General features: G+C 57.0%; 1 protein-coding gene across 2 annotated transcripts in view; it reads right to left on the bottom strand.

Annotated features, from left to right (window-relative positions):
* INPP5A (inositol polyphosphate-5-phosphatase A) overlaps positions 1-15,602 on the bottom strand; it is a 146,038-nt gene that overhangs the window by 40,446 nt on the left and 89,990 nt on the right. For both annotated transcript variants that reach the window (XM_025274234.3, XM_025274236.3), the window contains exon 5: positions 7,988-8,051. In XM_025274234.3, the coding sequence (XP_025130019.1) occupies positions 7,988-8,051 (64 nt within the window). The remainder of the gene's footprint in view (positions 1-7,987; positions 8,052-15,602) is intronic.

The raw sequence follows: 15,602 nt of genomic DNA, 5'->3' as shown, positions 1-15,602 counted from the left end.
CGCCTGGCCTCAGGTTTACGGGGCTAATTCGCTCCTCTGAGCAAACGGCTGCATTTAAAAGGGCTGTGGCGCTACCGTCCGCTCGCGCTCCAGATAAATTTATTTAATAACATTGATTTCCTCGGGCCATCACTCACAGCCAGGGAAGGGGAGTCCTTAAGTGAGACCGGGTTGGGGCACAGGCAAGGTGGCCGGGAGCTCTGGGCCCGCTCCCCGCCCGCCCTGTATCCGGCCGACCCCTGCACACCCAGGCCAGGATCACTCCCTTCACAGACCATTGTCCCTGCGTCCACCGCGGGGCTAAACGCAAGCTTTCACTGGGCTGCGGGGGCAGAAGGCTGTGAGCCCTCCCCACATGCCAGCAGGGAGCCTGGCAGCAAGAGAGCCTGCTGAGACTGCCCCAGGGCACCCCCACCGACTGCGGGGGTGTCACACTTTCCCTGCTCCCAGGGGGACGGGGGGAGGGCCATGGGGTGCTCGGGACAGAGGACAAGCCATCCTGCCAGAGTGCCCCTGGGGTCTGGCCCAGTGTCCCGCGAGCAGCCCCAGCTGCGCTTTGTGGAGCAGGGCCTGCCCCCCAAGCCCAGGGAGCCCAGGGACAAGACGAGAGCCCCCTCCACCGGACCCGGGGCAGGGCTGCGCGGGTCCTGCCGCGCCTCTGACCTTGTCCCCAAACCAGCAAGCCGGGCCCCTGCCTACGGGCGCCTCTGCACCTCAACTGACCCCCCAGTTCCCCACACCGCGGCCTCTGGCTCCCCACGACCCGGCGCCTGGGGGAAGCTAAACGGACAAGGGCCCAGAGAGGCCCGAGCCGCCAGGACGGAGGAGGAGTCTGCTCCAGAACGGGAGCACGGCGGCCAGAGCGCGGGACGGGTAGGGTCAGAGTGGGGGAGGTCAGGGAGTCCGAGGAGCAGGGCGGGGCTGGGCCAGCTCGGGGAGCCAGGGGCAGCCTGGGCCCCCACGCCATCTGCGGAGGGCACGGGCCACGTGGAGGTCCGGCCCCGAGGCTCGCCGGAAGCAGGGCAGGGCTGGGGGCCGTGGCAGGAGGCTGTTCTGCTGAGATGAAACCTGGGTCCCTGAGGAAAGAGGAAACTGGGGAGGGGTGGGTAGGGGAAGGCCTCGGTCTTTCTTAAACAAATAAGATTTTATTTTTAGAGCAGCTTGGGGATTACAAAAATTGAGCTGAAAGTGGAGTGTTCCCGTCCTCCTGGTGGCTCAGATGGTGAAGAATCTGCCTGCACTGCAGGAGACCCAAGTTCAGTCCTTGGGTTGGGAAGATCCTCCGGAGAAGGGCACGGCTACCCACTCCAGTCTTCTTGGCCGGAGAATCCCAAGGACAGAGGAGCCTGGCGGGCTACAGTTCCCGAGGTCACGAAGAGTTGGACACGGCTGAGTGACTAACTCACTTTCATACCTTCCCCACAGCCTGCGTTGGGGGGCTTGCCCGTGCTGGGGGTCCCGCCAAACGCAGACATCACAAATGCACAGATCCACCACTACAGCCTCACAGAGCACTTCCGTGGCCCTGAAACCATGCCCCACCCAACCCGGTTCAGCCAGCCTCCCTTTTGCTGCCTCCACAGTGGGTGGCCTTCCCCAACAGGCCACGATCCCTCAGGAACACACGCTTGAGCTTCCTCCGTGAGTTTTTGTGTCTTGATAGTCATTTTGTTTTGCTGCTGGGAGATATTCCAAGTCTGGACGGCCCACAGTCTGTATACTCTTTCATTTATGAAGGACACACTCTGGTTACTTCCAGTTTTTGCTAATTATGAAAAAAGACGCTGTAAACATTTCTGTACAGGTTTGTGTGTTGTCATTAAGTTTTCCATTTGGGTAAATGCCAAGAAATATAAGAGTGTGTGCAGCTTTGCAAGAAATTGTTGAGCTGTGAACCACAGAGGCCAGACCGTTTTGCTTCCCCACCAGCAAAGACGGAGACTTCCTGCTGCCCCACATCCCGCCAGCGAGCCGGCAGATTTCAGGCATTCTCACAGGGGTGTGGGGGCTTTAACCCGCATTTCCCTGACGGCATATGATGTTGGATAGCTTTTCATCATATCTGTGTATCTTCTTGGGTGAGATTCTGTTCAGAGCTTTTGCTGTTCAGTCACTCAGTCTTGTCTGACTCTTTGTGACCCCATGGACTGCAGCACGCCAGGCTTCCCTGTCCATCACCTACTCCCGGAGCTTGCTATCACTCATGTCCATTGATTTGGTGGTGCCATCCAACCATCTCATTCTCTGCCGTCCCCTTCTCCTCCTGCCTTTAACCTTTCCCAGCATCAGGGTCTTTTCCAGTGAGTCAGTTCTTCGTATCAGGTGAACAAACTGCTGGAGCTTCAGCTTCAGCATCAGTCCTTCCAATGAATATTCAGGATTGATTTTCTTCAGGACTGACTGGTTGGATCTCCTTGCAGTCCAGGGGACTCTCAAGAGTCTTCTCCAACCCCACAGTTCAAAAGCACCATTTCTTTGACACTCAGCCTTCTTCATAGTCGAACTCTCACATCCATATATGACTACTGGAAAAACCATAGCTTTGACTATACAAACCTTTGTTGGCAAAGTAATGTCTCAGCTTTTTTAATAATACTGTCTAGATAGCATATTCAAAAGCAGAGACATTACTCTGCAAACAAAGGTCCGTCTAGTCAAGGCTGTGGTTTCTCCTGTGGTCATGTATAGATGTGAGAGTTGGACTGTGAAGAAAGCTGAGTGCCGAAGAATTGATGCTTTTTGAACTGTGGTGTTGGAGAAGACTCTTGAGAGTCCCATGGACTGCAAGGAGATCCAACCAGTCCATTCTAAAGGAGATCAGCCCTGTGTGTTCTTTGGAAGGAATGATGCTAAAGCTGAAACTCCAGTACTTTGGCCACCTCATGCGAAGGGTTGACTCATTGGAAAAGACTCTGATGCTGGGAGGGATTGGGGGCAGGAGGAGAAGGGGACGACAGAGGATGAGATGGCTGGATGGCATCACCGACTCGATGGACATGAGTTTGAGGAAGCTCCAGGAGTTGGTGATGGACAGGGAGGCCTGGCATGCTGCGATTCATGGTGTCGCAAAGAGTCGGACACGACTGAGCGACCGAACTGACTGAGCTGAGAAGAGTGCAGTTGGACGGTAATTTGAGCATTCTTTGGCACTGCCTTTCTTTGGCTCACTTTTAAATTGTGTTGTTTTCTTATTACTGAGTTTTAAAGAGTTCTTTTTTATTTGGATAACAGTCCTCATGTGCCTTTTCAGATAGTCTCTCCCAGTCTGTGGCTGGTTTTCTCATTCTCTTGGCAGAGAGAGAGCATGTTTTTCACTCCCGTAAACTCCAGCTTACGATTACTCCTTTCATGGATCATGCTCTTAGTGTTGTATCTAAAAAGTCATTACTAAAGCCAAGGTCACCTCCGTTTTCTCCTACGTATCGCCCAGGAGTTTCATGGTTTCACGCTTTGCAGCTGGGTCTCTGGTTCCTTTTGAGTTAATATTGTGAAGGTGGTCACCTCCGTTTTCTCCTACATATCGCCCAGGAGTTTCATGGTTTCACACTTTGCAGTGGGGTCTCTGGTTCCTTTTGAGTTAATATTGTGAAGGTACAAAGTCTGTGAGTAGATTCGCTTTCCGTGCTTATGGACAGACCCCAGCGCCGCCTGTTGAGACGACCGTCTTTGCTCTATTTTATTTGTCTTGCTCCTCTGTCAAGAAGCAGGTGACTGTGTGTGAGGACCCGCGTCTGCTTGCAGTTTGCCGTTTGGTCTGTTTGTTCTTCCAGCAACATCTCGCTGTTCTGATTGCTGAAACTTTATAGAAAGTCTTGAAGCTGAGTAGTGTCAGCGCTCCAGTCTCGTTCTCCTCCTTCAATACGGGGTTGGCTATTCTGGGTCTTTGCCTCCTCTCCATGTAAACTTTAGGATACATTGGTCAGTACCCACAAAACAACTTTCTGGGACTTAGAACAAGCTTGTGTTGAATCTATGGATCAAGTTGGGAAGAACTTGACAATACTGAATCTTCCTATAAGTGAACATGGACTCTCTCTCCACTTACTTGGGTCTTCTTTGATTCCTTTAATCAGATTTTACAGTTTTTCTCATGCAGATATTGCCCATATCTTTTAAAAATAATCTAATCTGTTTATTTGTGGCCGTGCTGGGTCTCCATTGCTGCACGGGCTTCTCTCTAGTTGCAGTGGATGGGGGTGCTCTGGTTGAGGGGCACGGGCTTCTCACGGCGGTGGTGTCTCTGCTGTGGAGCATGGGCTCTAAGGCCTGCGGGTTCCAGCAGCGGCAGCACAGGGGCTCAGCAGCTGCATCTCCCGGGCTCTAGAGCGTGGGCTCAGCAGGTGTGGCACTTAGGCTTTGTTGCTCATGGCGTGTGGGGTCTCCTCAGATCGGGGGCTGAATGCGTGCGTCCTGCACTGGCAGGAGGAGTCTCTACCACTGAGCCGCCAGGAACCCCAATGCTGCACGTGTTTTGTTGGATTTATCCCAATGCTGCACGTGTTTTGTTGGATTTATCCCAAGTACTTCTTTTTGGTATGTGAGCTATGTTCTTAATTTCGAATTTTACTTGTTAAATGCTATCAGTGAAACCCTTGACTTGTGCTTATTAACCTCATATCCTGCAACCTTGCTTACTGGTACTAGCTCTGCTGCTACCGCTGTTGATGTTGGTTCCTTAGGGTTTTCTATATAAACTAGTCACCTAAGATGTAAGACAACATCTTCCTACCAATAAGACTTTTATGTCCTTTTCTTGTCATATTACAGTAGCCAAGATTTCTAGTGTGATGTGGAAGAGAAACGGGGAGAGTGGACACCCCCACCTAGATACTGGCCTTAGGGGAGCAGCACGTGGATCTAGTTTTCCGCTGTCGAGTATGAATAGTACAAAATCTCTGCAGCTGTTCTTCGTCAAGTTGAGGAAGTTCTCCTCTAGTTGTAGTTTCCTGAGTTTTTATTATAAATGGGCGTTGTATTTTCTGAAAAATTTTTTTCTACATCGATTGATATAATCATGTGATTTTCTTTTTTAGCCTATTGATGTGATGGATCACACTGATTGACTTTCGAATGGTAAATCAGGTTTACATACCTGGAATAAATCTGAATTGGTCACAGTGCATAATTTTTCTTATATGTTGCTAGTTTTGAGTTGCTAATATTATCAACATGTTGAGAATTTTGCTTTGTATGTTCATGAGAGATGCTGGCCTGTAGTTTTCCTTTTTTGTAATATTTTTATCTAATTTTGGTATCAGGGTAATGCTAGCCACGTAGAATGAATTAGAAAGTTTTCTCTCCGCTTTTACTTTCTGGAAAAGATTCTAAAGAATCGGTATAATTTCTTCCTTAAATGTTTAGTAGAATTCACCAGTGACAGCATTTGGATCTGATGCTTTCTTGCTTAGAAGGTTATTAAGTGCTGACTGAATTTCCTTTAACAGATAATTCATATTATCTACTCCTCCTTGAATGAGTTTTGATAGACTGTATCTTTCAAGGAAGCGGGCCATCTGAGTCATCAAATCTACAGGCGCAGACTTGTTCACAATATTCCCATATTATCCTTTTAACGTCCACTGGATCAGCAGTGATGGCCCCTCTCTCGTTTCTGATATTCACGTGTGTCTTTCTTTGTCAGCCTGGCTGAAGGTCTGCCGATTTTGCTCCTCATTTCAGAGGCGGCTCCCGGCCGCGCTGACTCTGCACTGAGCATCTGCTCTTGGCCTCACTGCTGCGGGCTCTGAGGCTCGCTGCTTCGCTCTTGGCCTCACTGCTGTGGGCTCTGAGGCTCGCTGCTTCGCTCTTGGTCTCACCGCTGTGGGCTCTGAGGCTCGCTGCTTCGCTCTTGGTCTCACCGCTGCGGGCTCTGAGGCTCGCTGCTTCGCTCTTGGCCTCACCGCTGTGGGCTCTGAGGCTCGCTGCTTCGCTCTTGGTCTCACTGCTGTGGGCTCTGAGGCTCGCTGCTTCTTCTCTTCTACCTTCTCTGGGTCTCACTTGCTCCTCTCGCCCAGGTGTGACAGGAGGCTGAGGGGAGGCTGGGGCTGTCTGTCTCCCTCCTTGTTGGCTGGGCCTTGATCAGACCCCAGCCGGCTGGACTCTAGTCAAGGGCTTTCCTTGCGGTCAGGCCTCTGGGAGACCTGACAGAATGCTCTGGGCATTTCAGAATTGCTACTCTCCCCTCCCCTGCCAGAGGCATGCAGGGATTTCCCTTGATCTTCATCCCAGGAACCTGGTGGGGCTCCTGGAGGCCAACCCACAAAGGGGGGCCAAGGATGGCCACCTGGGGCCACCCTGCCGTGACCTGACTGCTCAGTGGCTCTGCCTCTCTGGCCTGCCAGCCTCCCCCGAGCCTGAGGGGCAGCAGTCTATCCTGTGGCCTTGCTCCTCTGAGGGGTCCACGGAGAGTCACCTATTTTCAGCTGGTTTGGATCATCTTTTCTGCGAGGCTGAAGTGACTACTTCCTCGCGCGTCACGTGTCGGACCAGAAACCGGAGCCCCCTTCATCTGTCTCATCTCAAATTTCTAAGTAGGAAAGTATCTGTTAAAATCCAGGCTGTTTGCTCTTTAAAGTGTGTTCAAACTGCACAAATCTGGATTGCTTTTGCTGAAGCTCAATTTCAGGCAGAAATGCAAGTCTTGAAGAGCAGGGAGTGGGGGAGCGGGGGCCGGTGGCCACGCCTGCCTGAGACTCTGGCCGCGCCCACCGCTGTGGGTCGGCAGGAACACCCGCCAGGCTGAGCCAGGCTTGTCTGCTCAGGGCATGACCACCGCCCGTGTTATCACAGTTCTTGTCGCTGATAATGTGGAGGTCTTGCTGGAGTCGAATGTACATCTACGGTACAGCTGTAAACAGGCTGTGGGCTAGCCAGGCTCCTCATGGCGACTCTGACGCAGTGATACGGCGTTCCTGCAAAGCTTACTTGAAAAGAGGAGAACCTTAACAGAGGTGGCACCTGTAGGGCCAGAGGCGCAGGTTCGTTAGAAGCAAAGCCCTTCTGCTGCAGCCACGCCAGGAGCCACTGTGTCTGCCCTCCTGCCACCCCGCTCACAGCCCCACAGACATGATATGACGTCCAGAGTCTGAGAGAGCGTGGGGAGAGCAGCCCGCTCCCACCAGGTCTGCTGGGCCGCTCTCAGCCCCTCAGCGGGGCAGAGAATCTGCAGGCGATGGCCTGGTGAACGCCTGCCGCTGGGACCCTGTTCTCAGGCTGATGGAGTCACTGCTTCTCGGCCCGTGGGCGCGCTCTGTCTCCGGAGTGAGCAGAGAGGATGACTCTGAATAGACTGCGAGGCAGGCCGCTCCCACAGTCCTCACTCCTGGGAAGCATCGCTGAGGCCTGTGATCCGGCTCCACGGCCCTGGTGCAGCTCAGAGAGCTTGAAGCTCAGCATGCGGAGTCGAGCCCGCCTGAGCGGTCAACCCACACGCACCCTGCGGGCGGCCGGCCCTCAGACCGGGGCAGACGCACAGCCTCCACGCGTGAGCACTGGGGGCCCTCGGGAGACGCACAGGGCTTGCCCAGTGAACAAGGGTGGCATTGTCCACTCCGGCACAAACATGCTCTCGCTTGCTCGTTCCTGAAACACGCTGTCTGGCTGTGTTTTTCATTTTTTTCCCACTTTCTCACATTTGACAGGCACAGAGATACAAACCGTTCCCTTCTCTTCTTTATTACAGGAAAACCAGAGCCCCCAGCCTGAGCCATGAGGGCTGGCAGGGGTGTGGCCCGGGGGTGGGCTGGCCGGGGCCAGAGGGGAAGCCGTCCAGGGCGGTCTGATGATCGAGGCTTCAAAGACCCAAAGCAGGCGTCCTCCCAAGTCCCTGCCGAGTGACAGTGGCAAAGCCTTGATCAAACCGGACCTGCGGCCCTCTCGCAGGGACACTGGGCGGAAGGGGCCGGGAGAAGCCAGACCACGGGGCAGCGGGCAGGGTCCAGCAGGACAGAAAATCCCAGAGGACATGAAGGACAGCGTGGCGTCTTACCTTTAAAGTCAAATTGGTAGATGTTTTTTAAGGATTCGTGAAGAAAGTAAAAGCTTCCTAGCGCCTGCAGAGCAAAAAAAGAAACCAAGTGAGTGGCCTGAGAAGATTCTAAAGCACTTTTGCGTGAGAAGGCGAGTCCAGCTCGTGTCGGCCAGTCATGGCTCCTGAGCCTCCACGGCCAGCACCAACACCTCCCAACCCGGACACCTGAGCTCCGGCCTCGAGCCAGGCCCCCGCGCCCGCCCCGCTGCCCACATCCGCTGCGGGGCCCACCCTGCAGGACGGAGCTGCGGCCACCCTGCCCCCGAGCCCCCGGCCATGAGCAACACCACCAGCCGCCCGTCGGCGCCAGGAGTGGCTCTGGGCGACCAGCTCGGCCCAGCGCCCCTCTCAGGAGGCCAAGTGCAGGCCCGGGCGGGGCGGGTCAGGGCACCCAAAGCCGGAAGTCGCTTGTTTACCTGGAATTCAAACTTCACTTGGGGTGTGTGAGTGCACGTATGCATGTGTGTCTGTGTGTGTGATGGGGACTCAGGCGTGTGGTCAGTGGCTGGGGCTCCGCAGGCACAGAATAAACAGCCCACATGCCGCTCGCCCGACCCCAGCCGTCACCAGCTGCCTTGAACTCTCCCCGAGGGGAGCTGCGGCCCCTGCACGTGCACACCGGAGGCCCGGCCTCTGCTTTCTGCTCCGACCTCGGACAGCCGAGGCCTCTCCAAGAAGCAGACTCGGGCAGCATGGGGACCCCAGGAAGGGAATCCTAACAGCTGCTCCGCTCACGCGGGCCTGTAAATGGGCATCCTTTCATATCTGCAAGCAAAGTAAGCACTCAGAAAAAGCCTAACTAAATAAATGTGATTGCAAACATTTGAACTATTGCCTCATTGAATGCAATAAAGCTAATATAACATTAAGAAGTTCATGATAAATGGAAAATAAATTGCCAATGTAGGAACAGAAACTGTAACTCATAGAGTCAGAAAATCCATAATTAGCTCTAATGAGTATTTCAAGTCAAAGTGCTACCCAACTTTTCCGACCTGACCGGCCCCATCCATGCGGTTCAGGGCCCGTTTGTCAGCGGCTGCGAGGCTGTCTGCAGGGAAGCGAGCAGGGCCGGGCGCTGGCCCGCGGGTCCTCTGACCCCGCAACTGTCAGCAGAGTGTTGGTCTTGTCGGAGAGTATTGACTCCTTGCCTGCTTTGCTAGAAACAATTCAAATACTTTTTACATATTTATGAACCTGTCAGGAGGGCCTATTTTCTCCATTAGTGAAACGCAGCAGCCGCTGCTGCGTCCACAGGGGCTCAGGCACGAGGCAGGAGCCCTGACAGACGGCAGCAGCACGGCCTCGGGGGCAGACTCGCCTCGAGGCTGCGGGGATCCAGCGGCTGGGCTCTGAAGGGATGCAGCGTGAGCCTGGATCCGGGGCCGTGCGACTCCCACGCGAGCACCAGGGATGAACGCGGCAGGAGACGTGGTCCAGGGCCCCTGGTTCCACCCGCCTGGCAGCGCGAGGTCCCTCAAGTGTCTGCAAATGCTGCAAACGCTGCGAAGACAGTCTCCCGCAGCGACTGAGTAGGCTGCTGATGGGACCCAGGGCCGCATCTGGGCGCTCGTCTGCCTTTGGGGGGCTGAGGACTGAGGACCACGAGCCGCTCTCCAGACACACTGACCCAGGGTAGGGGACAGGGGGTGGGGGGCCGCTCCCCACACTGGACAAGAAGCCATGCGTCCGCAGACGTCCAGCAGACGCGAAGCGCGGGTTTGCCAAAGGTCCTGCAGACGAGCCACCGCCCACCCGCAGTGGGAGGCCACGTGGCCACAGAGGCCAGCCCTCGGATATGCGTCCACTGCCTCTTATTGGCAAATGCATCGGATGCTCCAGGACGCACCATCTCGGTGTGACGCCCTCGCCTCCGTGTCAGATTGCTGGCTTTCCCGGGGAAGAGACGGCCCCTAAGGCTCGAGTCAAACCGACCAAGGAAGGGCCACAGGGGCAAGTTTGCCCTCCAGACACACGGAAGAGGGAAACACACACGTCTTCTCACACACTGACATGTGTCCGAGGTGTTCACTACAGGCGCTGATGCTACAGGGAACACTGTGTGGCGTCCTTGAGCACACGTGAGAGACATGCACACCCCTGCACGTGTGTACTAAGTGTGCACGTGTGTGTGACACGCGGCTGGAGTTTCTGGGTCATGGTGGGTAGGCACCTTCCACGCAGGATTCTACACGGCACCGCCAGCACTGCCCGCTGCCCACCCCCTTGCCCGGTCCTGGCACCGGCAGGCCAGCCGGCAGCCCTCTGCCTGCAGGCCCGCGGGCGACCCAGCAGGCGCCTCACCTGTGCTGCCCTCACTCTGGAGCAGCTGAGCGCCTCCTTCTAGCACACCGGGCACGTGGGTTTCTCTTGAAGGCCTTGCTCTCACCCTCAGTCCACTTTCCGTTCCCCATGTCTGTTACCTGCATGATGATGAACATCTCCCGCGCCTCTGCTCACCTTGTCGGTTTTCTGTGGTATCTTTCACTGAATGAAAACTTTTATCTTTAAGGCAGTCAAACAAGCCGACACCTCCTTCACGGCTTTAGGCTTCCGTTTCTGGTTTGCCAAGAGTTCTCTCTGACTCCAAGACGAGTCTCACCGCCCTCTGATACCCGGGCTGCTCAGAGGAGGCAGTGTTTCCATGGAAACCGGCAGCATCCAGGTTCACGTGAGGAGAGGCTGGCGAAGCAGGTAACGCCCACGATGGCAGAGCATGGCGTCCTCGGGCTGCAGCCCAGCATGGTCAGAGAGCCTGTGGTGAGAGGGGAGACCGGAGAGCCGGGGCCAGGGCCGGGCTGAGAGGGAAGAGGCGTAAGGCTGCTTTTCCCCACGCCAGGGATGTATCTGTGGGCAAGGCACAGGCACCCAGTGGATTCCATCACTCCATCCATGTGGTTCCCCATCGTTCACGTGAAGGCCACACTCCCATCTCTCCAGGGGTCTGTTCTCTGGGCTTCAACTCCTCTCGTTGGTCTAACAGCACTTTTTCCTAGCTTAGCTTTATAATAAGTCTTCATATTCAATAGTAGAGATAAATGCCCCATTTTGCTTTTCTTCACAACTGCTTTTATTATTTTTGGCCCGCTGTACTTCCAAGTGAAACTCCCCAACAGCTGCCAAATAACACCCAGACATCCTGCTGGGGTGCAGATCACACACAGCCTGCCCGGGGGGCAGCGGCATCTTCACGGTGCTCAGTCTTCCTTCCCGTAACTGCGACACGCCTTAAGCCACATTCAAGTCTGGTTTATAGGGGGTTAAAGCAGAGCACTGCTCTGAGAGGGTTGAAAACGTCAGGCCAGCCTTGCACTGCTGGCCCCAGGCTGCTTGATCACGACACATGAGCTCCCACTCGTGGGTTCTGGCAGCTGGACTGCGTCCAGGGCCTTCACCTGCTCCTGGCCTGGTCCTCACCCTCGCCACCCGGTGACTTCGCTAGCCGAGTCTGTGACGGCCCACTCGGGAGTCAGAGCAAGACTTCCCTGGACCCTCCGCTTCCCCGCAGCGTGGATGCCTGACCCCACAGGACGCCACTCTCAGCCCCCCCCGGGGGCCCCCGCTCCGACTCCACGGGCAGCCGCACAGGCTCCGTCTCCCAGCTGCCAGCTCCAGCGTGGTGCCCCCGGGGGTCAGCCTCGGGTGTGGGACACGCAGTTCCCGTGCCCATGTCCCAAGGGCCTGTGCGCGTGTCCGGATTCGGGGCCCTGTGGCATCGCCCCCCCATCCCGCTGGAAGCCTGGTCCTCCCTGGATGGGGCGTTCCCACCACCACACCCTCCCCGCGTGGCCCCTCCCATCCCCGTGCTCTGGGCACGGCTGACCCTCCGTCCTCGGCCCCGGGGGCCCCGCCTCCTGCGCCGCTGCAGCCCCTGCACTCCTGCCCCTCCGTTCCCCCGTCTGCTGTGGGGCCACCAGAAGCCTGGCCCTGTCCCCCACTCTCCAGTCACCCCCATCACCACAGCCCCCCGGCTCACAAAGCTCTGGCCACACTGGCCTCCAGCCTGAGGATGGGCAAGCTCTGCCACCACGGGCATTCCTGTTTTGCCACCTTCCTCTCACGTGAGCCCCGATGCTGCACGTTCCCATGGAAACGCTGCCTCCTCTGAGCAGCCCTCCCGGACTTCAGCCCCTGCACAGCCCCGCCCTTCTGTGGTGCTGCCCACTCTGCTGTGTGCTTATTTCCTTCTCTACCAGGAGGGGAGGGAGCTCCCTGAGGGGCCTGGTCACCTCTGAGTCCCCAGCACAAGGCCTGGCACGCGGCAAGAATCACTGGACAGTGAGACACAGAGGCGTGTCCCCCACCTCCCCAGGAGACCGGTCCACGGCTCGGAGCCAACGCGCCGCAGGCCTCAGAGGACAAGCCATTCCCAGCCTCACAGCAGCGCCGAGAAGCCAAGCCCGACGCACGGGTCACACGCCTTTACCAACAAGGGGAACGACCCTCTCTCTCACAAGGGGAAGCCCCCAGACTCCTGGTTTTAAAACAATTTAACAGATTGAGTAATAAATCAAAGCAAAGTTACTGCAACATTCATTAGATTATAAACAATAATAAATGAAACAAGGCTTCTGCTTCAATCAATGCAGAACTTCATTGATCTTCTCCAGCATAATAAACTCGCGATGGCCAGCCTAATTGGATGGGGCAGCCTGACTGCCCACGCCGGCCTGCGTCACTGGACGGCAGCCCGCAGGAGAGGCTGCACACGGGCATCACCGTCACAGGCGCCCGGCCCCGCAGAGCTGGTCTGTGACTCTCGCAAATGAGAACTGACTTGTTCACAAAGTACCAACTTTCCAGGTCAGCCCCTGGGCTGCACCTGGAGTGACGGCCAGGCCCCTGCTGACCTCCGCGCCCCGCTCCCCGTGGCCCGCCCGCACCAGGGATGCGTGTAATTTCATCTTGTCTCCTGCCCGACGGCCAGCATCAGAAGTTAATCAAATTGGCTGTCCATTGTGTTCATCTACGTACAAAGCTAATGATATTCCGCTGCTGAATTAAAGAGCATTTTATAAAGCATGCACTGCGCACTGAACCGTCACAGCCCGGCCCCGCTGTCCCCTCAGGCCCCGCGAGGCTGACACGCCGCTGACATGTCTGATCACCACGGCAAGGAGGCCAACATGTCACCAGGCCCTGCAGACATGGGCCACGGAGACGGCACGTCACCAGGTCCCCAAACTGCAGGGACACTGGTCTCAATCCACCTGGGCAAGGCCCCCTCAGGCCAGGACGGCCCTGCCAGGGCACCCGCCCTGGAAACCACCGGGGCGACCTCGGGCAGAGAGGAGTCCGGCCTGAGAGCCTGCGGGCTGGGTGAGGCCTGGGATGGTGACCAGGACTCTGGACGGAAGGCCAGCTTCTGAGCAGGGGCACCATCCCCGGGATGTCCTGAGAGCAGTCAGGGCCTGGGCAACGAGTCCAGGGTTCCTGCCAGCAGCTGGAAGTGGACGGCACCGTGGCCTGAGGTGTGGACGGCTCAGAGTGCAGGCGTCCAGCTTCAAATGAGCCAAGGCTGAAATGGCCCCAAGGCGCCTCATGGGGGTGGCAGGCCTGGAGGCCAGGACAGAGGTCTGGCCCCGATGTAAAGGCAGTGGTCGCCGTGTGCAGAGTCCTCAGCAAAGGTGCTGCGCTCCCAAGAGAACCAGAGCCAGGGTGAAGGGCAGGGGTCAGTGAGGGCCCAGGGAGCAGGGGTGACGGGTGGCCCTCAGGGACACGCACAGGTCAGTGGGGGTCAGGCACGGTGGGGAAGAGGCAGGGAGGGGCAGGAGTTGTCCTGGAACCGAGTCTCCAGGGCGCAAGGACACTGAGGGCTTGGGAAGGGGTGCTGACCTTGGGCCCAGCTGTGGGGGCAGGGGCGACGTACAGGAAGTTCCGGCTCGAGGGGCTCCTCGCAGCCTGTGGCCCAGGCCGGGGACTCGGGACTCCCCAGACCCACGCAGCACCCAGGGAACACCTCAGCTGTCGCGTCCAGGGCCCAGCCCACCCCCACAGAATCACTCGTTTTGCTCGGAACAGTATCTTGGACCTTCCCTTTCAGAAGCGAAAGGCTCCTGACTCCGCCTGACTTAGCAGGTTCCAGCCTGCCTGGCCACGGGTGGGAAAGGAAACCTGTCCATGAGACAGAGTTCCCTCCAACGCAACGGAACACTGCAGACCCGGGGCCCCTCGGCGAGTACCCCCAGGCCACCTTCAACTCTGCATCACCATCTCATCCTCTCGAGATGATGAGAGTCCTTTGCAGGATGAATGCTCTTTTCAGTATTACTTTGCAAACGGAAAGCTTTGATATTAAGCAAAGAAAAACATCAGACTTACAATGACTAGTCTTTTTTATGAGATTTGTTGTATTCCCCATGTCTAAATGATCAGCAAAGCAAATCGATAAACTTTTATGCCAATTAAATTACGCAGAGAGTTTGCATCGCAATTAAAGCAGCTCTGACTTCATCTTTCGTCTTCTGAAAATCATTAGCTTTTCAATTACAATTTCATCCTTAACGAGTGTTCTGGAGAAAGCACATCCCAGACAGAGGACGGTTGAGGGAAAACGCGCCTCAAGGGCCACCAGCGCTGGCGATGCGGTCTACAAGGTGCGTGCGCTGCCGAGACGCCTGCACAGGAAACGTGAGGAGGAAGGTTTAACCGATTTTCAAACTTCAACCCCACTGGGAAGCTGCCATCTACTTCTGCTTCAAATAACCTAACGCCGCCCCCACTCCACAGAGATGCTAACACAGCAGCACCTGCAGAGGGCACGGCTCATGGCCCCAGCCCCTCAGCCCTCCTCACCCCGGCAGTCGGGGGGCACCACCATCCCCTACTGATGGGGGGTCTCGCGCCTCCGTCTGCACCGCAGGCCGTCTCCCCGCTGCGGGCCCCACCATGCCCGCCCTCCCGCGGCCTGCGCTCCCTGCCCCCGCCTTCCCGCCCGCAGTGTCCGCTTCCTTCTGGCGGCCACTCCCTCCCGCGAGGGGAACGTCCTTCAGGATGCGTCCCCTTGGACTGGCCCGCTGCAGCCGACTCCTTTCCGGTTGGTTTCGCCCTCCATCCTGGACGCGGGACTCTCCGCTGGCCTCTCCCTCGAGACGTGGCCATGGCCGGGGGGATGGCCCTCAGCATCGCGGTCACCACTCCCCCCCTCGGGGACCCGTCTTCCCCATGGCCACTTTCAAAGGGGCCCCTAGGTCCAGGGTTCTGTTCAGTTTGCTGTGGCCTCTCTGGGCGCTGATTTAATCTCCCTGAATTTGTGTATTTGTCCCTTGTCTGTTGGGAAACTGTCACTGTTTTCAGAGTGGCGTCCCCTCGGCCACGTTGGCGGGACCCCACGGCGGGCGCTCACCTCTGCCCCACGCCCGCGTCCTTCCAGACGCTCTCAGCTTTCTGGGGCCGCCTGCAGCCCGCGCAGCGCCTGCAGTCCACGCTCGGTGTCTTCCGCTCTGAGGTCTCCAGCCTCGAGCCTGGGCGCGCACACAGAGGCTCTCCCTGGTGGGGGTGCCTGGTCCAACCGGCCCTCGGAGGTCTGTGAGGGGCCGCGCACGCGTCAGAAAGGCGCACGGGGCCCTCCACG

The sequence above is a fragment of the Bubalus bubalis genome, chromosome 23, assembly GCF_019923935.1.
Source record: "Bubalus bubalis isolate 160015118507 breed Murrah chromosome 23, NDDB_SH_1, whole genome shotgun sequence".
NCBI classification, from domain to species: domain Eukaryota; kingdom Metazoa; phylum Chordata; class Mammalia; order Artiodactyla; family Bovidae; genus Bubalus; species Bubalus bubalis.
This window is presented reverse-complemented; position numbering and strand designations above follow the sequence as displayed.